Source organism: Histomonas meleagridis, assembly GCF_020186115.1.
Source record: "Histomonas meleagridis strain 2922-C6/04-10x chromosome Unknown contig_16, whole genome shotgun sequence".
Classification (NCBI taxonomy): domain Eukaryota; phylum Parabasalia; order Tritrichomonadida; family Dientamoebidae; genus Histomonas; species Histomonas meleagridis.
In genome coordinates this window covers 173,092-199,138 of record NW_027150781.1, presented here as the reverse complement: position 1 = coordinate 199,138, position 26,047 = coordinate 173,092, and the positions used below count along the sequence as shown (strand labels likewise).

Genomic DNA, 26,047 nt, shown 5'->3' with positions numbered 1-26,047 from the left:
GTCATCTCTTTCCCTTATGAATAATTTAGCACAAGGATTACAGATCTGATCAAGTGTCCCTAACTTTTGTGAAGTTTTTGTACGAACTAAACCCAACGAATTAGATAGGAAATGGCCGAAAATTGAATACAATAACCGTTGACAATTTTTTTGTTGAACATTCTTTCTGCTTCCTGCTTATAATATATATTCTTTGCTTATAATTTCTAAAAAGAAAGTTGTTAAATCTATAGATTTTTTTTTATATTAAGCAAATAATTGTAATTTTACAAAATAGGAATACAACATTTTGTATTAAAAATTTACTGGAAATTTATTATTTTTTTGGGCCTTCACACAGTATGCCCGAAAATTTAAAATGAGATTGTTTCCAAGTATCTTGAAATTCGATTTTTTGGATGTTTGAACAAACATAGTCAATTTTAAAAAATGTCTGAAGGAAAAGTAAAATATAAGGATATCTTTACAAATCATGTTTTCCTTGATGAACGCTATCCCTTTCAGGAAGACCAAGAGAAAGGTGTATATGTTGTAAGAGGGAAGTTCAAAGCAATATTCAATGAAGAATTGCCACCTGAAAATCCAAATTCAGTAGAAGTCGTAATCAATCTTGTTCGTGACTTTGGCTTAGAGGAAATTAATTGGACAAAAGATAAGCTTATCTTATGGGCAAAAGATTATGTTCAATTAATTAAACAACAGCACCAATTAAACACAATCGAACAATCAAATCCATTTGTCTTATCATTTTCTCATCTCGTGAGATGGGTTTCAGCTAAATTCCGTGACTTTCATTTCTTCCGTCCACCTGGTGATCAAACCCAAACAGTTATTTTTTGCTCATTTCTTGAGGATGAAATTACACCAGTTTTTTGGTTCCCGAAGTGGTCAGTTGTAAAAGATGAATAATTGAATTTGGAACCCCATCGAATAAATCAACATTTCATATCACTATTATATATTTTAACTTTTTTCATTGGACACACCTTATGATTTTATATACAATATTGCCAACATACTAATTTTTATATTAAAATTAAATGTTTTTGATCAATTTGGATAAGATAAATTAGAAAAATTCTTCCGAAATTTTTTTGAAAAATTCAAGTATATGTTACATATATTATAATTTATTATAAGTAATGATCATTGAGTACAGTAAAATGGTTCTTTGGAAAAATGCCATAGCTTCCCATTTCAAAGTAAACTACTGAAAACATGTTTGACAAAATTTGCTTTGAAATGAAAACCGTCTGTCCAAATATGCGGTCAAATGTGATCGTTTTTTGAAAGTTTCCTGATTTATTTTCTCGTAATTTTTCGAACCAGAAAGGTGCTCATTGTTACAATGAGCATTTATGACATAAAATTGTCCTTCGTTCCAATTTATTTTTGAAAACATTCATAAATGATGTTATATATTCTCTAAAAAAATCAATGCATTTAACCCAAAAAAAGAAAGTTACAAAAATACAACTACTTTTCTTTTGCAGGACAAATTTATGTCAAAAACAAATCAATTTATCCAATAATAATTTTTTGTATTAATCATTGACCTGATTTCATAAAAACAAAAACTTCCTTAATTTCTTGGCCTAAAATATCCTCATACTTCAAAGTCTATTTCGAAAAAAATATCATAATAGTTTTCCTTATATTTTCCAACACATTCGTTTTAAGTTTTGCCAAATCCCAATAAAATTGGCAAAATTTATAACTGAAATTTCGATTGAATTTTCAATTGAAAGTTTCTTGCAATCAGATGAAGCCATGCTTGACAGACTGCGTGGAATTCCAAGGTAGGGCTTCACTTGTCAAGCGGATTGGTAAGGAAATTGTATTCGCCAAGGATAATCTGGTTTTTTGCAGTTCTCCTTTTTCTTCAAATCGGCCATTTTCTGGAATCTTTTACCATAAATTTGCATGCAGCTATACAATACAAAACGTTTGTTTTGTTTTTCTTTCGCCAATGTATGATTCAGATAACGTTGAGAATTCATTTGAGAATTCAGATATTGTCGAAGAACATTTACTTGTTCTTGATGAAAGTGGGGCCTTCACACTGATCTCCCTTTCTCTAGGATTTGTTGTTCAAATTTTCAAAATATCAGGTATTTCTAACGTTGTTGATATAATTGGCTCTTCAATACCTGGAGAATTTTCCGTAATAACAAAATCCCAAATTATCCATTGCAGGCTAGGTTTAAATCCAGAAATAATCTCAAAAGCACAAATAAGTGTATCGAAAATCCAGCAGTACCACGATGGATTCTTACTTCTTTCCAAAGGAAATCTCTTTTTTAACCAATATGAGTCTGTAAACGATTTCGACAGCAATCAGAACATTTATTCATTTTTGGTTGATGATGAAAAAGTTTTAATCGTTAAAAAAATTAGAAATAATTTTGGATTCCACGTCATCGGAGGAATTTCTTTTGGTGTTAAAGGGTGTTCAATCTATGATTTTCAAAAAGGATATTTCTGCGGATTATGCAAAGGTGCTAAACTCGTTTTTGTTAACACCTATAACATGAAGCAACTCGTTGTTTCTCTCAAACAAAGGCCAGATCAAAACATGAAGTATAACAATATTTTCATATTTCCTTCAAAGGACCAAAAGGCTCTTATTGTCATATTATCAAATGTGGATGCAATGATAACAATAAGTGTGCCCTTATCTCTTCTTAAGGAATAAGGTTATTATGCTTGCAAGAACAATTTTGGTTTAACCAAAAAATAGAATTGACTTTGATTTTTGTGTTTATATAAACGATAGATGTTATTTAATTGTTGTTTTCCAAAAATATTTATGAGTTTATAATTGCATTTTTGTCTTTTTAATTTAATCTAGATTTAACATTTTTTATTTGATGTATAAATATAAAAAAGAAAATTTTTTATCGATAGGGAGTATAGCTCAGTGGGAGAGCGCCACTTTAGCATAGTGGAGGCCTGGGGTTCAATCCCCCATACTTCCAATTTTTTTAAATTTATTGATTCAATTCATTAAAAATATTAATATAGATAAATTAAGGTTTATTTTGCCTTTACTTGGAGATAATAATGTTCTGTTCGACCTATCCTTATTCGGAATTTACCCCTTTTTACTCAATTTCCATTTTTGCACAAAAATGAGTTTATGACATGAATATTCAAAAATGAAATAAAAGTGGGGAAAATCTTTCAAATTTTGAATTCAATGGTAAATTTTGAGTAGTGTCAAATGATTGAAGTTTATGTTTCTTCTGCATGCAATCTTCCAAGTGCTGATCGAAATGGATTCTCTGATCCATATGCAGAGGTATGGTTTGATGAAACATGGACCTTCATCTTAGGTCGCATGACAAATTTGGGCAAAACTCAAATTATAAAAAAAACCTTAGATCCAGTTTGGGATGCAAACTTTTCCAATCCCTTTCGAATACCTTTTGTTTTAGCCAGTTATTTAGGATTCAAACTTTATGATCATGATACACTATTTGATGATTATCTTGGTTATGCCAAGATTAAAATTACTCCTGAATGTTGTAATAAGGTTTTCACATTGCCGATAGAAGTTTCCAAAGCAACTAAAGGACCACCTACAATTACGATCAAATATTGTCCTCCAACCACAAACTTCCCTATTGATCTAAATTATAATAACTACAGAAACATATATGCATATATTACATATTCACCATCTAATCCAACCAATCCTTCCATTTTTCTTGATGCATATGCTTTAGAATTTTCAAGTTCTACCACGTGTTATTCATTGTCAAAAGGCAGAGGATTTTATATGTCATCTAAATCCAGACAACATATGCATATTGGCCCCACCGGTTTAACAGATGTTTTTTACCTCGATACAAAGAAATTCGGAACACATAATTACACAAATGATTTTATTATATTTTTTGTTGCGACAACTCAAAATTATACTGGGGAAGTTACACTTAATCTTCTTGGAGCGCCACATGAAAGACGCGATGATAATTTATGTAGGAAACTTAAAAATCCCGAACTATATAAACTCATAAACACTTCAACAATGCATGTCGATGCAAATCAACATCGAATTTTCCCGCTTTGTATCCATTATTTAAATAAGATAAGGCAATTTGAATAAATCGATTTTCAACCATCACAAAACATTGAACAACTTCTTCATCAAGTTTGTACATATTATTCATCTAATACACGACATTCGTTACGAATAGAACTTTCAGCCAACAATCCAATTACTTTATTTAAAGCATGTAAAATTCATCATATTGATGTACCGAAAAAAATTGGAGTTGTTTTACGAAAAATTCACGGCTTTTTTGTGTTGTACATTATATCATCAAGAAGATGGAAAATTTTATTTTAATGATTACGTTTCTCAAGATCATAAGAAAAATCAAAATAAATCAATTGTTTTTACTGGTTATTCTGGATTCGGTAATCAAAAGATTTCATTCGATTTGGAAAATATACCAGATAATGTTGATGTAATCCCAATATTTGCTAAAACATATATAAGTAATAATTCCATACATTTGCTTGGATGCGTGCGTGGTTTATCTTTAAAAATTTTGGATGAAATAGATCAATTCGAACTGTTCAATTGTACGCCACCTGAAAAAGATTCAGTGATAATAATCGCAGTGTTTATGAGAAATAAATGGAAAAAATGGAACTTGTACAGCTGCATGAAATCTGATTTTATATTCCCATTTAAAGCTGATGATTTTGTATATAATTACATAAATGATCCGGCACTGGTTCCAAGTTTGTTGGAAATGGATCAAATATAAAAAATTTACTTTTATATTTAATTTAAAAATCATTTTCTTTAGGTATTTTTTGTAAAAATAATACAATGTAAATTTTTAAATCAAATCATTTGAAAAAATTAATATCAAATTTATTATCATAAAAAAAATATCGAAGGGAGTATAGCTCAGTGGGAGAGCGCCACTTTAGCATAGTGGAGGCCTGGGGTTCAATCCCCCATACTTCCAATTTTTTTGCTCATCGACGCAAATTTTTTTTTCTCGAAGAGTTCGAGAGCTGCAAATGGAACGCAGTATAGATCAAAGCACAGGCAATGCACCAATAAATTTTGGTAGAGAAACTTTAAGATTTTCTGAATATCAGATATATCTATGAGACAGTCAATCAAGAAACCCCTCTTTTCCTCCATAGATGACGAATTTCATATATTCGTAATTAGTTCATTAGGTGCAATTTATAATGAAACTGGAGAATTTCTTATAAATTAAAAGCGTGTACACCAATTTACAAATTTCTTTTTGTTAAAATAATTAAAAACAGTATAATTTATATAAATGAATTTCATGAGATTTTTAATTACCAGCAATATTAAAGATCATTAATATATATTCACAAAAGACAATTTATTGTGGAGAAATAGGACTAATGTCCATTGTATCATATTTTTGGATCAGCTCTGCTTCCATATCTTTGTTAATATGGCCAATAAATAGAATCTGTTCGGAACGAAAATAACATGTTCCATATGTCATATTTCCAATAACTGATTTCACTTTTGATAGTACAACGCCACCAAATGCATCGAATGAATTTAATTCACCAACAAAAGGTTCGTTATCAGTTGTCAAAAGATATACTGGAGAATCAAGTTCGTACACGAGAGACATTGTGCCAGGATATTCTTCTGGATTGATGTTATCCTTAAACTTTGTTCTCAGTGCTTGGAACATAAGTGCAGTTTCTTTTTTTTTAGGATCAGCCATTAAAATGTAATGAACAAAGTAAGTCAAAGCATTTGACAGACTTTGTTTGCACAGAACCTTATTAAGTGGCATAAAATATTCAATGAAAGTAAATTGTCATTTTTTCCTCAGAACTATTTACGGTTTTTTAAAGTATTTTCGAATGTTTTAAAAATTTTATTGTGTGAGTAAATTGATGCTTTTTATAGTGCTTAAAGTACATCATGAGATGTTTGATAAAATCAAACTTCAAATAAAGAAATAGATCTAAATTCATATCTCATGATTTTTTTAAAACATAAAGGAATTATTATTTTTATAGTAAAACAATCATTTAAGATCGTTTCTACAAAAGAAAAAAGAGGATAAAATGCCGATTTTAAAAAAACTTTTTCGAGGTTACAAATTTTTTATTGTTGTGGGGGATTTGAAAGAAATTCTATGCTTCGACCAAGTAAATCATTGAATTTTCCATCATTGTTCTTTCATCGTTTGTCCATTTCCGACGGTTTTCAATCATTTTGCTTTCAAATTTTAAAAAGTGAAACGATGTCATTTTAATGAGTGTTTTTGGAAGTGTTCAAGCTCCACCACCAGATCCAATTTTTGGTGTTAGTGAGAAGTTTAATGCTTCGCCTCTTACTAGAAAGTACTCTCTTACAGTCGGTGTCTATAGAACTGAAGAAGGAAAGCCATATACATTCCCAGCAGTAGCAAAGGCAGAAGACATAATTCTTCACAAGTACAGCAAAGACTATCTTCCAATGAAAGGCTATGCACCTTTTGTTGAAGAAGCTCGAAAGGTATTATGGGGAGAAGAAGTTTTATCCAAGTATGGTCCACAAATTGCATCAGTTCAAAGCTGTGCAGGTACTGGCGCTCTTTTCCTTACTTCCAAATTCTGCAAGATGCATCTTAATATTCCTAAAGTTCTTCTTGCAAATCCATCCTGGCCAAACTACAAGCAAATCTTCGGTGAATTCGGACATGAGCTTGGTTTCTTCCCATGGCTTAAGGGCAATCGTCTTGATATTGAAGGTATTGTTCAATCACTTCGTGAGTTCCCTGAAGGCTGTCTTGTTGTTCTTCAAGTTGTTGCCAACAATCCAACAGGTACTGATCCTACAACATCTGAATGGCATCAAATCTTTGATATTGTCAATGAGAAACATCATATAATCCTCTTCGATTTTGCTTACATGGGATTTGCAAGCGGCGATGCTGAAACTGACTGCCAAATAGTTCGTGAATATGCCAAAATGGGAAGACAATTCTTTGTTGCATTTTCATTTTCAAAATGCATGGGTCTTTACGGTGAACGTATTGGCTGTTGCCATGCTGTATGCTCCACCAAAGAAGAAGCAGCAGCAGTCTCAGGTCAACTTGCTCGTATTGGCAGAATGTCATGGAGCGTTCCACCAGAGAACGGAGCTTATATTGCTCACGAGGTTCTCTCTAACCCAGAACTCCATAAGGAATGGCTTGAAGAACTCCATGAAATTTCAATGAGAGTAATTGAACTCAGGAAAAAACTTTGTCAACTCCTTGAAGAAAAGACTGGCAAGGACTGGAAGTTTATCTGTGAGCAACATGGAATGTTCGCATTCACATTCCTTACACCAGAACAGGTTGGTAAATTAGCAAATGAGGGAGTATTCATCCCTAACAGTGGAAGAGTCACAATCCCAGCTCTTAATAGTGAAAATATTGAATTCGTTGCTGATGCTATTGCAAAGGCAATTCAGTAAAGATTGAATTCAATTGAATTACATTACTTTGTTTCATATTTAAATAATAAGTTCCCTCGTGTTTGTGTTCAACAGTGTGCTTTGTATCATGTTATATTTTGAAATTGTTTATTGTTTAACAAGGGATGTTGACGACCGGTCAAATAAAAATAAAATTAAAATAAACAGAATACAAAATAAGTTAACACCTTTCTCATTTAGATTAGTTTTTAAATAAATGAAATTAACAAGATCAGAGTTTCCAGATTCAATTGCATAATGTAATAAAAATTTTGGAATTTTTTTCCTATAAGTAAATAATTGAGTAGAAATATATTTCGAATTTTTGCACATTCATATATAATTGCATCATTTATTTCATTCCATTTTCTAATAAAAATGATAAAGTTTCATAGTTATGATATGAACACAAACTTTTTCTAATTCATCTAAACTATTGATTTCAATAATTTTATTTTCATATAGATAATGGAAAAGATTATTTCGATGATATTCAATTGCAACTTCATATGCATCTTTAAATGATGAATGATTTTGTTAACATAAATAAATGATTTTTCATTTCCACCTGCAATTGCATATTTACCTGCATTTTCTATTTTAGAACCATTCATAAGTAAATATTTAAAACATTTAACAGAAGAAAAAAATGCTGCATAATCAATTAATGTAACATTTTTTTTATTAATAAAATCACATCTTTCATAAAGTGATGGTTTAATTGTTTGATTAAAATCAAAATTCGTTTGTGATGAATTTCTTGAAGTTTTTAGATTTCATCATTTTAAATTATTTTAGATCATTCAATTTCATTTGGATTAACTCCTCCTTTAATTAATTTCTTATGAAGTTCCCAATCATTCTTTTTTTAATATTTCTAGAAATTCCCAAAATATTTTTATATATTTGTCATCAAAATCATCCATATCATATTCCATATTATTTGTTTTTCCTGTATTATAATTTACAAAATATAGAGGTTTTTTATTTGAAATAATTCAATTATTTTTTGTTCAATCAGATATAAAGTTATTTTTTATTGATCAGCCAGTTGTTGCTAAAAATTTGAGTGCTCATCTTTTTCAATGTAATCGCTTCTGGTTTACCTAACGGTGAAGCGGTTACATTGAAAAAATTGCAGATGAGCATTCAAAGTTTGTGTGCATAAATTATCAAAAAGTGGTTTGAAGCCAATGTGCGCTCAGTCGAATTCATGGTTCGAGAAAAATTACCAGCAAAAGAAAAAATTTTATATGGATGTGGCGACTTAGCTGTTAATATTTTGTTAAGTGCGATTTCATTTTATTTCTTATATTATTTAATCAATGTTGGTGGATTAAGGTCTTATTTAGCCTCAGTTGTTACAATTATTGGTAAAGTTTGGGATGGTATTTCAAATTATTTGATGGGTGTAATTGTTGATAAGACTCATTCAAGATGGGGAAAAAAAAGAGTTTATTTATTATTTGGAGCTTTACCAGTAGGAATTGCATTTATTTTAATTTGGATTTTCCCCGGCGGTTCAGAAGGCGCAAGAGTTGTATATTACGTAATTTTTTACATGTTATTTAATACAGCATTAAATGTTGTTTATATTCCTTACAACACATTAACAGCAAACATGACTAAAGATTATGACGAACGAACAAGTATTAATGGTATTAGAATTGCCCTTGCAAATATTGGAATTATTTGTGGCGCTGCATTATTTGCCTTATTAGCTGATGGAAAAGAAAGTTTATTTTATCCTGTTTTTGGCACACAGTCTAAAGCCTATTTATTAACGAGTGGGTTATTTTCAGTTGTTGCATGTATTGTAATTTTTTTATGTGGTTATGTTGTTAAAGAACGTACAGAAACGGCACCCGAAAACTTCAAAAGCTTTTGTCTAACGATCAAAGAACTTTTTAGTCTTCGCGAGTTCCGGAATATCCTATTGAATTATTTACTAAGTATGGTTGGATTCGATGTGATCATGGGGACGTTCATGTTCTTCATCAATGACTCACTCGGGTTTGCAGGTGGCATAATGGCCATGGTCTTTGTTGCCATTCCATTAGTCTGTGCGATTCTTTCTGCTATGTTTTGGGTATGTATTAGTGAGCGATTTAACAAAACATGTGTATATGCAGTAGCATCTATTTATATGTTTGTTATATTAATCTTTGCAATGGTTGTTCCGAAGAATAACATAGCAACCACTGTAATTTTAGTAGTTCTTGCAGGTTTAGGACTTTCTGCAATACAAATTATACCTTATGCTTCGATTCCAGATGTAGTCGAAATCGATGAATATAAATATGGTGTAAGAAGAGAAGGTGTAATATATGGCATATTCCAATGCTTATATAAAATTTCATCCGGAATTGTAATGGCAATAGTTTCGGCGATTTTAGGCGCATTTGGTTATGTGGAATCAACTGATGGAAGTGTTATAAAACAACCGGATAAGGCATTGATGGCTATACGAGTTGTGATTGGTGTTGTACCAGGAATTTTCTTTTTGTGCTCAATGATTTTCGCATTTTTGGGAAAAATTAATAGAGAAAAGTTCGACGAAATCAAAGAGGAATTAATGAAAAGACATGGAAATAATAACGAAAATGAAGAAGAAGAAAATGAGAATAATAATAATGAGGAGGAAGACGAAGGAAAATCGGATTCAAGCGAAGAAATATAAATAAAAATTATCTATCATCTAATCCATATTTGCATTAATATAAAATAATAGAATTTATTTCATTCTTGTAACTTTAGATCTGATAATGTTTGTGTATTCTTTATATAATACCAAAAGTTTTAAATTTGATTCGGACTTACCTGTACAGGTTTTTTCATCGGTATGATTTAGTAATAAATATTTAAAACTTTGAATTGAGCGAAAAATGCTGCATAATCTATTAATTTAATTTTTTTTTCCAGAAAGTTCATTTGGATTCTTAAATGATTTTCATTACATTATACTAAGTGCACAGAGACCGTTTAAAAATTCATCCATTTAGCTGAATCCATCAAGTATCAAATGAAGATCTTGGCAATATGTTCTCACAATTTGGTACTGTTAAATTTCCCCTCCTCTTGAAGTTTGGAGCCGGACTTTGCAATATGGCGGACCACAAAAGCGCAGTTGCAGCAATTAATGCACGGCAAGTTTGTTGAAGGGAAATTCCTTGTTGTGAAATGGTATGTTAGCAGCAAAGAGAAAAATAAAAGGAAAGAAAGGAAACAAAAAGTTGAAAATTGTTAAAAAATTTGATATTTCAATATATTTTCTTTTTATTAAATGGATTTGTGATGAATTAAAACCATGATAACTATGATATATGTTGTTTAGTAAATCATTTTGTAGATTTTATTTACTTCTATTCATTTGTATTTATGATTACAGAGATGATATGCAAATGCTATGGAATTTTTTGTCATTAATTTTTTAGCTTTATTAAAATAGAGCTGACAGTGTTCTAAATAATGCTTTGGTCATCTCATAAATAGTTGTTTGTGAACAAAATCATTTATCAGGAAATGAAACTGTAATTAAATTCCATCTTAATGTAAATAAAATTTTTATAGGAAAAAGGAATGACAATTGTTGATGAAATTATAAATACGTCAGCATTAATTTGAAATTTATATCTTGAATTTTAAATTATTTATGTAAATTTTCTAATAAATTTTAACAAAAAAAACCTTGGTTGCAATCACTGATTTCATAGATTTAAATTGATTTAAAGATCATTTTAAATTCTTTTTAAAATATTTTTGTAAAAAAGTGCACGTTTAATTTTTACGAAAAAAAAGTATCACCGGGAAGAATCGAACTTCCAACTTTGAGATAATGGATCTCACGAACTACCATTGTTCCACGGTGAATTTCAAAAATTTGGCTTTTGGATTTCTTTTAGTATTTTTTTTACCTATGTTCTTTTCGTAAACAAAAAGAAATCATTACATTTTTCAAACGAGGGTTCAATGATATAATTTCTTATGAAGAAGTTTCTAGATATCTTCGAATCTTATGTACTTCAGATGAATGACATCGCTTAAAGATCTACAAAATTGGCATATCAATGATTCGTCTAATTCAAGTTTCGGATTTTCGGATGTATTATATTGTTCTTTTAATAATTTAATTACAATTTCTTTCTTGAGCTTTGTTATGCCTTGTGTTCTTTCCTTTGTTTTAATTTAATGATTTCATTTCAATTAAATGTTTTTCCATTTTTGGTATTTTCCATGTCTTCCATATATCATTGAGTCAAGTCGACATATTTCACGTTTTAACGCTTTGTTTTGAGATTGAAGTGATTTAACAATATATAATTTTTGATCTTTTGGAAAATACTCATAAGGAGTTCAGGTGTTATGAATTGATTGTATAGGGTTTACTGATTGCTTGACCATTGATGTTAATTGACGTATTTTTGATTTCTCAATTTGTATGGATCTCTTTAGTTCAGTAATTTTGTTTTGGAGTTCATTTTCTTCAGAAGATGAATTGGATATTAAATTTGAAAATGATTCGGTAAAATGTTTCTGATTTGGAACTTTGATTAATATGTTCTTGTTGTAATTGTGACAATTTTTGAAGTTGGTTTTGATGTTCTATTGAAAGTTGAGAAACTTGAATTTGATGATTATTTTTTAAACTTATAAGTTTGTTTTTTAAATTGTTTAGCTCTTTTTGTATATAACTCTTTCATCAGTAAATTTTCATCATAAGTTTCAATTTCTGATTTTAATTTTGTTAGTTCTTCTTTAAGTCTTGCTATCTCATCATCACGAAGATTAATTTCACGGTTACATATAAATTGAAGAGAATCATATATTCTATATTGCATTCTTTCATAAGAAGAATTCATTTTTTTTTTTCTTTTTAAAAAAATTTCCAAGAGAATTAACGTTCGTTTCAAATGCAATAGAACAAGAAATCAAAAAATATAAAGATCAAATTCATAATTGTTGGAGAATATCATAAGTTAGAAATTTCCAAATTTTCCCCTTCTCCAAAGACCCTTACAATTTTTTTTAAACAAACAAAATTAAAATAAAAAATTTAAATAAATATGAAATTCTTGTTTATTTTTATGTTTATTATCTAGATTTGTGTTTGCTTTTCTATTAAACATTTACTTTGTGTTTTCTATTTGTTGCTGTTGGAGAAATTTCGTAATAAATTTATTCCTTTACCACTATTTTTATCAAGTTGTGCAGCTAATATCAATAAGGATCGAAGCGAAGATTTATTTTCACTCGGCCTCTGAAATGCTTACTTCAAATGACTTTCTTCATATTTAATTCCTTCTTTCCTTTTAAGTAATTCAACTATTTCTTTATTATTCTATATGGATGCAACAAAAATTGCTGTTTTGCCTTCCTATTTTGCGCATTAACATCAATATCATTTCGTTCAAGAAGTAATTTAACAACTTCAGTATTCCTATTTTTTGATGCAATTATAAGAGGTGTTTCAAATAACTTTAATAAATTCCTTTTATAGGAATAATATATTATTAAAATAAACATTAATTACAAAAATTTAATATTTTTAATATTAACATTATAATTTGATTCATTTTCGCATAAATTATCGAAAAGTTATTTACACACGTTTTTTTAGAATTCTAAAAAAAGGAAAAATCCAAATAAAATATTTTTGAAATCAGCACAATTTATCTAAAATTTTTCATTATATTCATCAAGTGATGGTAAATCTTCTTTCAGACCTTTTTTCTTTCTAATTGATCTAATTAATTCGTTCAATTCCGAACCATCTTCAAGAGCATTTCCTTGAATATTTTCCCAATGATCAAAATGCATCTTTATTTCTGCTTCATTAGCTGTTAATTTTTTGATTTCTTTTTTAAACCCAAATGCATTCCTTACAGGAAGATATACATTATATAAAGCAGAAAACAATAGCTTTTTCCGATTGAATACTTTATACCGACGGTTGCTAAGAAATTCAAACACTTCATTACATACATTTGGTGGTGCACGAATTTCGACATTATAAATAGGTTCGGTAAGTGTTGGCTCAGCAGATAATTCGGAAGCATAAAGGACTCTTCGACCACATGGAATAATTTGGTCTTGTTTGTGCGTATTCAAATTTCCAGTCAGATAAGTTTCGATAATATTGAAGCGTATTCCACGAATTGGTTCATTACATAAAACTCCGAATTTTGTCACGTATTGGAATGCATTTATTAAACTTTCTTTAATTTCATGAAGTCTATCATTAGATCTAGTTATATCAACCAAAAGATTTGGACCAATGTAATTAGGACCGAAAGACCAAATTCTTCTTGCGTCAACATTTTCCCAATTATATTTATTTATTAATATTTCCGAACGTAATTTATTATGCATTTCTGCGGAAATTTCATTATTTTCGATTGCCTTTACCAAATCATTATTTAATGGTTCTGCTTTCATTAAAATTCTATTTAATTTATTCGAAGATTTCGCCATGCAAATAATACTTGATGCGTTTGTAATAGTTTCATTAAATATTACATTTGGCGATGAATAATTAATTGGAATATCGAAATAATCAATACAATTTATAAGTTTATTTTCATCATTACTTAAAATGATATGTTCACCTGTTTCTTCTTTCGAGATTTGAACATCATCTTCTTTAGATAAATAATTTAAAGTATTAATAAATTTTAATAAATCAGAACTTTGTTTTGGTTCGATATAAATTTTAACAAAAGGTGAAACAGATAAATTAATATTTTTAAATGGAAATGCATATGGTGATGAAGTAATTGTGCCTGTTCTAATTAAATATTGATCAATATCTTCTAATATAATCATATTACCACATTTACAATCATTAACTTCAATGTAATCATTGTTCATCATTAAATTAATATGTTGGATATTTGTAACATATAAATTATCTTTCGTTATTCCCATAATATAAACTTTTTGGCCTTTAGAAATTGTTCCGGAAAAAATTCTTCCAAACGAATAATATTTATTCGGTTCTTTCGTTGGAATCATTTTAGATATGTATAACATTAATGGTCCATTTGGATCACAATTCTTTATAGATGTAGCAAACTCATCATCTAATAAACCAGTATAAAATGTATCACAACGATATCTTTGTGCTTCTTTAGGTGATGGTAAATGTAAAATTATCATTTCAAGAATAGTTTTTGTGAGTGATAACCATCGATTTAACACGATATAAACAAGTTCAATTCCTTTCAATTGTTCTTCATTTTTACTTAGTTTAACTCCAATTTTGTTTAACATCTCTTTGTATTTTGTTGTTTCATTGTTCATTATGCTACGTATAAGTTGAATGATCGGTGAAAGAATAAATTGACAAAATGATCGCTGAAGTGTTTCGCCTTCTGAGTTTTTGTTATGACGAAGAAATTTCTTTGTCTTGAAATCCCAATAATATTCACCCCATAATAAATTTGCAAATTTTTCTTTTTGAACACCAAATTTTAGGTGATAAAAAGTTGAAAATTTTGGAATATTGAAACAGAACTCATGTAAACAGGAACCAAAACAAATTGTTCCTTGTGCGGGGGAAAGTGAGATTTCATTGTTGGTATATGTAGATATGAGAGTATTTAATGAATTGACAATTGTGTCTAAAGATTGATAAATTTCTTCTGAAGGATCATAATTAGACTCAAAAAGATAAAGATCAAATTTGTTAATAAGGACAATTAACTTAAGGCGTTCCGAAAGGGCTTTTCGTATCCTTGTTTCGATTTGCATACAAAGTCCAAAAAAATCAATAATAATTAGAGCCCCATCAGAAATACGAATGGCTGATGAATAATCTGTGAAAAAGTTGTTGCAGTCTGGATAATTAATAAGGTTGATTAAAAAATCATGATTATCTGAATCTATTGAAATATCTTCTTTTGGAATTGAATAATAAAGAGAAATACACTTAGGGCAAAATACACCAGCATCACGGCTTTGTTCACTTTCATGTAAATCTGTGTCAAGAGTCTTGGTAGATGTGTCATTTGAAATAAAATAATCACTTGAAATAAGAGATGAAATAAAGGTTGACTTGCCACAATCGGCAGAGGAAATAATACACATATTACGTATATTTCTTTGATTATTTAACACATTGCGAAGTTGATCCATGCTTGGATTTATCATGAATCTTATAATTTTTTAATAATTAATGTGTACAATTAAGTGAATGAAAGTGTTTTTAAGAATGCCTATTTTTACATTAGGAAAAGAAATTCTACTTAATCAACAACAAACTTTTTACCACACTTTCAGAAGTAAAATACAAGTTATTGATAAAACAGTTTAGTATAATCAAAACATTATAAGTAATTTTTCATGCTTTAACACATTTATACATTTTATGATTTACTTTTAGCCATATTCCTTCATATGAACACATTGTTGTTAAAAGTTTATTATATATAATTTATACATGTTTTTTATATTCATATCCAAGTTCGAGAAGCATATGATAATTAAAATTTAATATCTCTATAATTTTACATTTTATTCAAATTACATCAAATTATACATAAACAATCATAAATTATTTCAATAAAGAATCAAAATCAATGTCATCATCGTCATCATCAAATTGTTCTGTTGCTCCAAATAGTTTAAAGCGATTCTGTACTTGAAACTGATTATCATATATTGGTTTCATTTTTTTTGATATGTTTGATTGATAAGATTCTGCTCTTGCAAGTATTGTCCTTGAGTTCTTTTCATATTTTACATCAGCTTCGTTTGATAAAATAATTTTTTTCACCAAATTTTCCAGCGACGGTTCTTTTGAATTTTCTGACTTGTTCAAATTTGAATTGACTTTTGATGCGGAGACCGTTACTATCGGTTCTGGTTCTTCTTGGAAAAATGGATGCTGTAAAGCTTGTGCAGCGCTTGGCCTTTTTGCAGGATCATATTGCAACAATTGTTGTATAAGATCGATTGCGTTTTTTGATGCATTTGGGATTAAACTTGCAAAATTTACAGATGGTGTAGGATTAAATCTGATACCATGCCTGTTTGCAAGACGAATACCATCAGGCCAGCTTCTGGAATTTGGTGAGCCTAAAATAGAAATTGTTTTATATAATTGATCTTGTTCTGAATTCCCAGGAAAAATCGGCTTTCCTGTATATAGCTCAGCCATTATAACACCAGCAGCCCAAATGTCTACTGGTGAATTGTAGTTAGGTGACTTTAATATGATTTCGGGTGCTCTATACCATCGTGTAGAAACATATTCTGTATATGGTGGCATACTTCGTATTTCGCGGGCGAGCCCAAAGTCAGCAATTTTTAATTTATCATCTTTCCATAATAAATTGTCTGGTTTAATATCACGATGGAAAAAACCTTGTTTATGCACATGAGCGAGGCCTGAAAATATTTGTTTCATAATTGATTTAATTTCTTGTTCATTATAACGACCTTTTTCGTTCATAGTACGAAGTAATGATTTTCCACCTAATTCAAAAACAAGATATAAAAAACCATTTTCCCTAAAAATTTGTAATAGCTTAATAACATTTTCATGTTTCATTTTCCGTAAGCTTTTTACTTCTTTCAATGATAGGCATTCTTCGAAAGATGAATATTTTTGTTTAATTTTTTTAATTGCCACAAATTCTCCTGTTTGTTTGTCTTTACATTTTGTCACTATACCAAAGGCACCATCCCCGAGAGTTGCTATTTCTTCGAAACGATTCATAAAACCTTAATTCTATAAAAGTACGTTAAATTTCAAATTGAATGGTTAATTTTCCTCAGTTTCAATGTAATCTTGAAGTGACGATAGGACATTTACCAGCGACTTTTCAATAAAGCCAAAAGAAAAAGTGCAGTTTCAACAGCAAGTTTTTGTATACTTTATACAAATGTCGATTTTTTGTACGTAACGTTACGTACCAAAACTCGACTTAAAATTATAAAAATCTGCTTCATATATCAAGGCATTATATTATATATGAATCAGATTATCAATTTTGTTAGAATCATTTAAAAGATTAATTAATTCAGTCTCAAACTTTTTCATCATTTGAGGATTATCATCAATATAATAAAAAATTTTGTAAACAAACCAAATCGAATGTTTTTTTAGGTATTTTTTCACTTAATATTTTAAATAACACATTATGAAAAAACATCTTAAAAAAATTCACTTGATATGTTAATTTTTTTCAAAAAATTTAGTTATAAATGCATAAAATTTTAAAAATATTTCATTCTCTCCCAAACGTTTTCTCCAAATTCCTTTAGTCTGACGTCATCAGAACATAGTGCGTACAACAAATACTTGTAATGATTTACATGACATACCAAAATATTAAACCTTTTTGGCAATACATTCATTGAGATGTCCAAAAACTTACAAAACGCATTCAATGTTTCATTGTTATAATTTCCAATCAATTTTTTCATCAACAACTCAACTTTATCGAACATATTTTTTTTATACATGTTCAAGAAATCGAAATCGTTTTTCGATATTTCAAATATTGCTGCGTAACCATATAGCACTGCCTCGCAAATCAAGTTACCGAATTCTATATCTTCACTTTTACCAAAGTTTATCGGAATATTAATTAAGTCATTAAATATTTTATAAGTTTCGTCTCTTAAATTTGGTGAAATTGTACATTCGATAGGTATGTCAATTAATATATCCGCTAATTGTATTGCTATTTGTGGATAGAATTCTCTTGTAAATGATTTGTTTTCGAAGCATTTTATGATTAATATAATTGTCGGCTCAAGTTTGTCATTGATAATATATTGGCCAACGTTTTTAAACAAACTATTTATCAAGAAAATGGTGTTCTTTATAATGCTCGGACTTTGTGATGTTAATGCAAAATTAATATATGACGTAAGTGGCTCTAAATAATCGGTACATCTTTGTTGCAGAGAAGATACAATATGTATAAAGGCTAAAAGTGATTCTTCGTGTATAATTGGATGAATTGTTCTTTCCAATAATTTAAGTATAATTTTTAATGTCGACTCAGCTTCATTTACCAATGAGGTAGGAAACGTCTTAAAGATCTTAGAGATAATTGATAATAAGCAGAATTCATTACAATGAATTTCATCTGTTTGATTAAATGACGAAATTAATTTCACAAATTTTTCTAATGTTTCACCTAAAAGTTGTTTGATTATCTCTATGTAACTTGATGGGGTTTTGCCTATTAATGCACATAACGTATTATATGAAATTAATATTAAATTCGATTGAAACGAATCAGGACGATTCAATATGCTTTGAATTATTGTATATATCTTTGAGAAGATATTCTCAAAAAATTGTGACAATATTGAATTTGTTTCGTTGTCATCGAACGATAGAATCAAGTCGTTTATCACGTTTAGAATTCCTGAGCATATTAACGGGTGCCGACCGACCAAAGAACACAAAAGTTCCAAAAGTGAATCAATGCTTTGTTCGGTCTTAAAATGATTATAATACTTAATTATTAAAGAAGCAGTCTTTAATGAATTTTCACATATCCTATCGATCTGAGATTGCATCATAGCGATTACAAATTGAAGAATATTAGTAATGAAATCATTGACATCAGGAATTACTTTATTTGTACATACAGTAGCTATAGACAGAAGCATTGCGTTATGTACGGTCCAATCTGTGGTTTGTTGATTTTCATAACAATATTTATTAACTTCGTTTAACGTATCTTTTGGATCTAAGTCAAAGAATTTACGTAAACATGAATACGCATATGCGTAGATCTCTCTTGATTCAGGGTTTTCAACATTTGTTTCATCCGGATTAACTTTCGATAGTAAGTTAAAGATTTGGATAATTGACTTTTGTGCAATCAATAAAAAATAATTTGCACATTCGACCTTTACTTCAGGGCATTTATATGAATTTTCCGAACTCCGTGGAGCTACATATTTCGCTTTGGCTTCATTATATCTGAGAATTCTTTCGTCTTTACGACTTAATGAACGTTCGTATTTTAATATTTCTTTTAAGACTTCGATCGAAACACGAACGAATTCATCACTGACACAAAATAATCCATTATGTATGAGGAATAAAACCCTTTCGATGTTTATAAATGGCGTATTATAAAAACATTTGATAAGCGTAAGAAGTAATTGATGAATCGCTTGGTATATGGATAAATTTGGAGATTTAGGTAATATTGCTTCGGAAAAATCGAGTAAAAAGTTTTGATATTTAGGATCACTGATGAAAATTCCTTTGATATATGGAATTAATTGGGTAAATGCATTGATACAAAGTGTGACATATGGAACTGGATAATTTAAGGAATTAAAAAAAATGTTGTAGAAATAATCTATTTGATTATGAATGGATTCTGCTCCAGATGTACATTCCAAATAATCTTTACATATGGTCCCTGACATATAAACCTCTTTTAATGCATTTACTGCTGCAAAATGGATGTGGGCTGCTCCTGTTGGATTTTGAGCAAATAATAATATTTGATTGATAAACGGAATTGCATCTTCATTATCAATTTTCGAAAGAACACTAGCAAAATGACCTGCCTGTAATGCTATCTCTTCTTGTGGACAAGTGATACAATTAAGGGTCGCTTTTTTTATCTCCATTCTTTGGTCGATTGTAAGATTTTGATGCCAGTTCTGTCGAGCTAGATTTATTGCCGATGTATTAAATAATCGATTTAAAATTACTAGTGCATATTGATATGTAGATTTTTGAAGTCCTGGAGTTTGAAGAATAATAGAAGATGCTAAAACAAGGTTTGTTGTATTTGTATTTAGTTCATGTAAAATAATCTGTTGTGCGTTGTCTCGAACACTGTTGTCAATAGAAAGTGCATTTGTGAATAAATTTATTAAATTTTGCACATATTCATTCATTTTTGGTCAGACAAACTTTGTCAATTTCGAATTTTATCACTTTTTGTAAAATGGGTAAAAAAAGGGTAAATTATATAGCCCAAATGACTCGTTCAAACAAAGTTGTATATCAAAACCAATTACATGAAATTTATGCTGATTGCCTTTTACCAAAATTTGAAGTTCCTCATCTTTCAACAGAGTTTAATCCAAATTCAGCTATTCTCCAAAAATCATCAAATGGATTTCCTACAAATAGTCTTTTAGGTGTTGATCTTGAGCTTGCTGATATGTCTACATATTGGCAAAAAACAGATTCTGACGAAGTTTTCGAAGAAGATTTTTTATATATTAGTGATCTTGTTAAACGTCAATCAGCAATTGTAATGCAGGCAACTCCAATTACTAACAAGCCAGACAAAAATGATACGCTTTCACCCACCAAAGAAAATCGAAGATCAGCTCCACAATACAAGAAGTCACCATTTTATTCTTCCATTGAAGATCCAGAAATCCAAGAACAACTTGAAATTGCCTTTAATGGCGAAGTTCCACCAGGTACAGTTCATATGATTAAGAAAGAGGAACCACTTCATTCATTTTTAATCAGATCAACAGCAAAAACGTTTCGCCCTAACGATTTACTTATGTATTCTGCAAACAAAGAGAAAAGGTTCCTCAAATGCATTGATTCTCAGCAAATTGAAAGTGGAAATGAAATTGTTGCAAATAGTTCATATCAATTTCTTAACGAAACACCACATCCACGCTGTTATTGTTTCACAGATGAAGAAGGAAATTACCATATCGGACAAATTATTAATGATGGATTGAAGCTAATCCCTCGCATCGACAGCAAAAAAGACCCCTTAACCGCAACGCCGATAATATTCAAAAAGGAGGAAGGTGAAGGCAAGGGTGAAGTTCAAGAGACCTCATAGAATATTTTGAATAAAAGTCTCAATGAAATTTTTTATTTCATGCTGTTCCTTAAATCCACAAGACACAAAATCGTTTTTTGGGTGTAAAATTATTCGGATGTTTTCACCAATCAAATCTTTTCATATTCTATACCACTTATCCATTATTGATGATTTTCTTCTGATTTTGATATAAATATAATATAATGTTTTTCTTTCATTTCCTTTTCTAAATTATATAATTCATGTTCAACTGGGAAAATGTTTATATTAATTGTTAAACATATATGTGATGCTGTGAGATTTCTTGGAGAAATATTATAAAATATGAAATATTACATATCTTTATCATATTTCTAATGTATATGATTAAGGATCTTTCCATAAAATTCTCAGATTAAAAAGATAAATGCATTTTAAAACAAATTTTCACATCACCTCAACTCTTCACAATGGAGTAACCAGATGGAAGATAATGTAATTCCGAGTGATGAAAAACAAGAATCACCATTATCTCCAGAGCCCACAAAGTATTCAACTTTATGTAATTTTTTATGTATTTCTCTTAATAAAGTTAAGACAGATTCATCTCAAAAATATTTTCTTAATCATTGGGAAGTAAGTTTAACAATGCCAATAATTGTAATAGGAGCTGCAATTTTATCGTATATATATTATTTAAAACAAACCAAATTTTTTGAGCAATCACATTTTATATTTGGTATATTTACGACTATATTCCTTATCCTATTCCTCATTTCGTACGTGCTTGTTATATTTGAGTCACCAGGTTATCTTCCTTTTTATTACCCACAAAAATATGATAATTCATATGAATATCTATCAGGATATGTTTCGAATAAACAGCAAAAGCAATATGTAAAACAATTAAGCCTTCCAAATAATGCTGAATATTGTCCATATTCAGGTAGAATTGTTATTCGACCAGATCATTTCTGTGGATGGACTACGTCATATATTGGCAAGAAAAACCACAAATTGTTTTTCCATTTTAATTTATGGGGATTTCTCTATATTACTAATATTATGATTCATAATTTAATTTCCATCACTAAAAAAGGCTTTGTAGAAAACATTCCAATGATTGTTGGGTGTGTTTTATTGTTTATGTTTGGCTTCACATTTTGGTTGTTAACCATGATTTTTATTTTTTTAACGATTTCTGATTTTAATAATAATAAAACAGACTTAAAACGCTATAAGAAAAAGAGCTGCATCGAAAATTGGGAAGTTGTCTGTGGTCCGAAAGAAGAATGGCTGAAGTGGCTACTTCCAATTCCACCATTCCATGGAATTGATGGGTATTCATTAGTTTCGCCTCAAAACGAAGAAGAACCATTTTTATAAATAAAATATTATTATATAAATCTATGTAATTGTTGTATAAAAATGATTTTATTTTTCTACTATTGGTGCCATGTCAAAAAAAAAATCACTTTTTTCTTCTTTAATGAAATATTTGTTAGAATTATATTATATAGCAATTCACATTGAAATTAGAAGATAATTTATTTTTTAAAATATAAGTTTTTCTTGGTAAACAAATTTTTTGGAACTTAAGAGGAGGAAAAAAAAAAACTATTATTTATTGTTTATGAAGCAACTATCTATGATTTCCTTTTGCTTTTTAGCAAGTAATTCTTTTATTCCATTATAACCCTTAATAGTTGCAATTTCCAATGCAGTTCTAAAAAATTTAAATATCTTCCAAAAACTTTTTTGAAATATATAATTATTGAAATAAACAACAAGTAAAACAACTAAATATCTTTTTCATAAATATCAATTCCTTTATGCTCAAGAAGTAATTTAACAACTTCTATGTGATTATTTTTAGTTGCAACAATAAGAGGTGCATTAAATAAATTAAATGTTTTTGTTATAATATGTTGGAATATAAAAAAATATAACAAATAATAATTACTTTTAACATTAACATTAATTCCTTCCTGTTCAAGAAGTAATTTAACTACATTTGTATTACCGTAGAAAGATGCACTAATAAGTGCTGTCCAAAACAATTTGAATATTTTCCAAATATTAATTTGATACCAAATATAGTATTAGAATTCATCAAAAAAATTCAAAAAATATCCAAAACATTTAAATCTATATCTTTTTGAACAATAAGTATTTTAGAAACTTCAGATTTTCCACCTTCTGATGCCCAAAGAAGAGCTGTTCGAAATAATTTAAATAAATTCCAAATATGTTATTCAAATTTTGGAGCATTTAATTAAACATTATAAATAAGAAAAAAGATATCTTTAGCATTAATTTCAATTCCATCTTGTTCCAGAAGTATTTTAACTATTTCAACACATCCTTGATAAGATGCCCACATAAGCGAAGATCTAAATAATGATATTAAATTCCAAATATTATTTTGATATTTCAATAGATTTATGTTAGAATTTAATAAAATATAAAAATATTTTGAGCATTAATATTAATTTCTTTCCGTTTAAGAAGTGATTCAACAATTTCAACACAATTTTCATATGATGCATACATCAAAGCAGTTTCAAATAATATAAATTTATTCCAAATATAATTTTTTTATATAAAAAATAATTATTAAACATCAAATAAACTTATTGAATATCACTTATATTAACATCAACTTCATCATGTTCAAGGAGTAATTGAACAAAGTTTGAACATTTATATTTACAATTCTTTATTAATGATGTTCGAAAAACTTTTAAAAAATCCCAAATTTTATTATAAAATATCAAGAAAATTATAATAACTTTGAATAAAATAATCAAAAATCTTTTGCATTTAATTCTAATCCTTTTTGTTCAAGAATAAGTTTAATCATTTCTATGTTTGGTTCCGAAAAATTTCCCATTATCAGTGTATTAAAAAATTAAAACATTTTCCAAAAATTATTTAGAAATTTGAAAGAGTAAAAATAAATCTTAAGTAAGCATCTCAAATATCTTTAGCATTGATATTAATATCTTCTTGCTCAAGAAGTAATTTGATTAAGTCCAAATTATTATTTGAAAATGCAATCATAAGGGCTGTTTTAAATAAATTGATTTAATACCAAATTATTTCATTAAACTTGAAATTATTGCAATAAATTTTAAATATTATAAACACATGTCTTTAACATTTATATTTATATCCTCTCCTTCAATAAATAATTTAGCAATATCATTATTTTTCGCTTTACATGCTATAAGAAATGAATTATCAAATCATAAAAGAAAATTCCAAATATAAATTTAAAATTGCAAAAAATTATTGTAAAAATTAAATAAAATATTATAATATTTCGAGCATTAATATCAATACCATCTTGATCAAGAAGTAATTTAACAATATCAATATAACCTTCATCAGATGCATACATTAAAGCAGTATTATATAACTAAAAGAAATTCCAATTATTATTTTGAAATTTTATATAATCGAAATTAATATATAATAATAAAATGAATCATCTTTGGCATTATAAAAATTTTTATCTTGTTCAAGAAGTATTTGAACAACATTTGCATATCCATTTATAGAAGCTAAAATTAATGCAGTTTCAAATAATTTGAATAAATTTTATATTTAATTTTGGAACTTTAAAACTTTAAAATGAATTTTAAATAGCAATAAAAAACATTTTTAGCATTAACATCAATTCTTTTTTGTACTAAAAGTAATTTAACACATTCGTAATTACCATTTTTAGAAGCAATAATGAGTGCAGTATTAAATAAATATAATATACATCAAAAAGTATTTTAAAATCTCAAATTAACAAGAATAATTCTAAAAAAATTGAACAAATGTCTTTAGAATTAATATCAATTTGTCTTTGTTGAAGAAGATATTCAACAATTTCAATATAATTATATTTTGATGCTACTATAAGTGGCGTTTCAAAAAATGAAATAGAATTCCTTAAATTAATTTGAAACATAGAATTATATAATGTTAAAACATTATTTTTATTAATACTAATCCTTCTTTGAGTATATTCTTTAATAAATTCTAAATTACCAGATTCTGCAGCATAAGCCAAAATATTCATCGGAAGTTTATTAAAATGTTTTATAAGGAAAATATTTCCTAAACTTGCAGCATTATAAATTATGTTATCATCAATTACTTTTATATTTTCTTCTATAAATGAAAGAATATCATAATTACAAAATGTTACACATAAATTTATAATGTCTTGATTTAATTCAGTATCACTCAATCGATTATCATAAAGATAATGAAAAATATCATTTCGATGAAATTCAATCGCTTCTTTATAATTTTGTTCATATGAAATTGGTATATTATTTTGTTGACATAAATGAAATATTTCCATATTTCCACCTGCAACAACAAATTTACTTATGTTATCTTTAGTTGCACCATTCATAAGTAAATATTTAAAACATTTAATAGCCCCAAAAAATGCAGCAAAATCAATTAACGAGACATCATTTTCATTAACATATGAAAATCTTTCATAAGGTGATGGTGGAATTCTTTGATTAAAATTAAATGTTGACAGTGATGATATTTCTTGAAGTTTCTCTATATCATCATATCGAATTATCTTTGATATTTCATTAGGATTAACTCCTTCTTTAATTAATTTTTTGTGTAGTACAAAATTGTCTTTAATTGCTTCAAAATAACTTTCTTTAAAAAGTGTAAAAAAGTTGAGATTTTTGGTAAAATTTTTTGGGTTCATTTCATATTTGTAATGCATAAAATAAGCACAATCTTGAGTTTTAAGACATTCGGGATCAATTAAGTTTTGTTCACT

The 26,047-nt window shown here is 28.4% G+C and overlaps 7 protein-coding genes across 7 annotated transcripts; 5 read left to right on the top strand and 2 right to left on the bottom strand.

Annotated features, from left to right (window-relative positions):
• Window positions 1–429: 429 nt before the first annotated feature.
• Window positions 430–909, top strand: GO595_001922 (translationally-controlled tumor-like protein; the record flags this gene model as incomplete). The annotated part of the gene is made up of 1 exon (XM_067914774.1): window positions 430–909. The coding sequence occupies one exon, from the start codon at window positions 430–432 to the stop codon at window positions 907–909; it is 480 nt and encodes a 159-aa protein (XP_067777608.1).
• Window positions 910–1,762: 853 nt separating this feature from the next.
• Window positions 1,763–2,695, top strand: GO595_001921 (uncharacterized protein; the record flags this gene model as incomplete). The annotated part of the gene is made up of 1 exon (XM_067914773.1): window positions 1,763–2,695. One exon carries the CDS (start codon window positions 1,763–1,765, stop codon window positions 2,693–2,695), a length of 933 nt encoding a protein of 310 aa, XP_067777607.1.
• A 2,689-nt stretch (window positions 2,696–5,384) lies between these two features.
• On the bottom strand, window positions 5,385–5,744 carry GO595_001920 (Sm protein; the record flags this gene model as incomplete). The annotated part of the gene is made up of 1 exon (XM_067914772.1): window positions 5,385–5,744. One exon carries the CDS (start codon window positions 5,742–5,744, stop codon window positions 5,385–5,387), a length of 360 nt encoding a protein of 119 aa, XP_067777606.1.
• Window positions 5,745–6,283: 539 nt separating this feature from the next.
• On the top strand, window positions 6,284–7,471 carry GO595_001919 (aminotransferase, classes I and II family protein; the record flags this gene model as incomplete). Its single annotated transcript, XM_067914771.1, has 1 exon — window positions 6,284–7,471. The coding sequence occupies one exon, from the start codon at window positions 6,284–6,286 to the stop codon at window positions 7,469–7,471; it is 1,188 nt and encodes a 395-aa protein (XP_067777605.1).
• Window positions 7,472–8,684: 1,213 nt separating this feature from the next.
• Window positions 8,685–10,151, top strand: GO595_001918 (MFS transporter; the record flags this gene model as incomplete). Its single annotated transcript, XM_067914770.1, has 1 exon — window positions 8,685–10,151. The coding sequence occupies one exon, from the start codon at window positions 8,685–8,687 to the stop codon at window positions 10,149–10,151; it is 1,467 nt and encodes a 488-aa protein (XP_067777604.1).
• Window positions 10,152–16,022: 5,871 nt separating this feature from the next.
• Window positions 16,023–17,189, bottom strand: GO595_001917 (CMGC family protein kinase; the record flags this gene model as incomplete). Its single annotated transcript, XM_067914769.1, has 1 exon — window positions 16,023–17,189. One exon carries the CDS (start codon window positions 17,187–17,189, stop codon window positions 16,023–16,025), a length of 1,167 nt encoding a protein of 388 aa, XP_067777603.1.
• Window positions 17,190–20,406: 3,217 nt separating this feature from the next.
• Window positions 20,407–21,276, top strand: GO595_001916 (uncharacterized protein; the record flags this gene model as incomplete). Its single annotated transcript, XM_067914767.1, has 1 exon — window positions 20,407–21,276. The coding sequence occupies one exon, from the start codon at window positions 20,407–20,409 to the stop codon at window positions 21,274–21,276; it is 870 nt and encodes a 289-aa protein (XP_067777602.1).
• Between the last annotated feature and the right edge of the window lie 4,771 nt (window positions 21,277–26,047).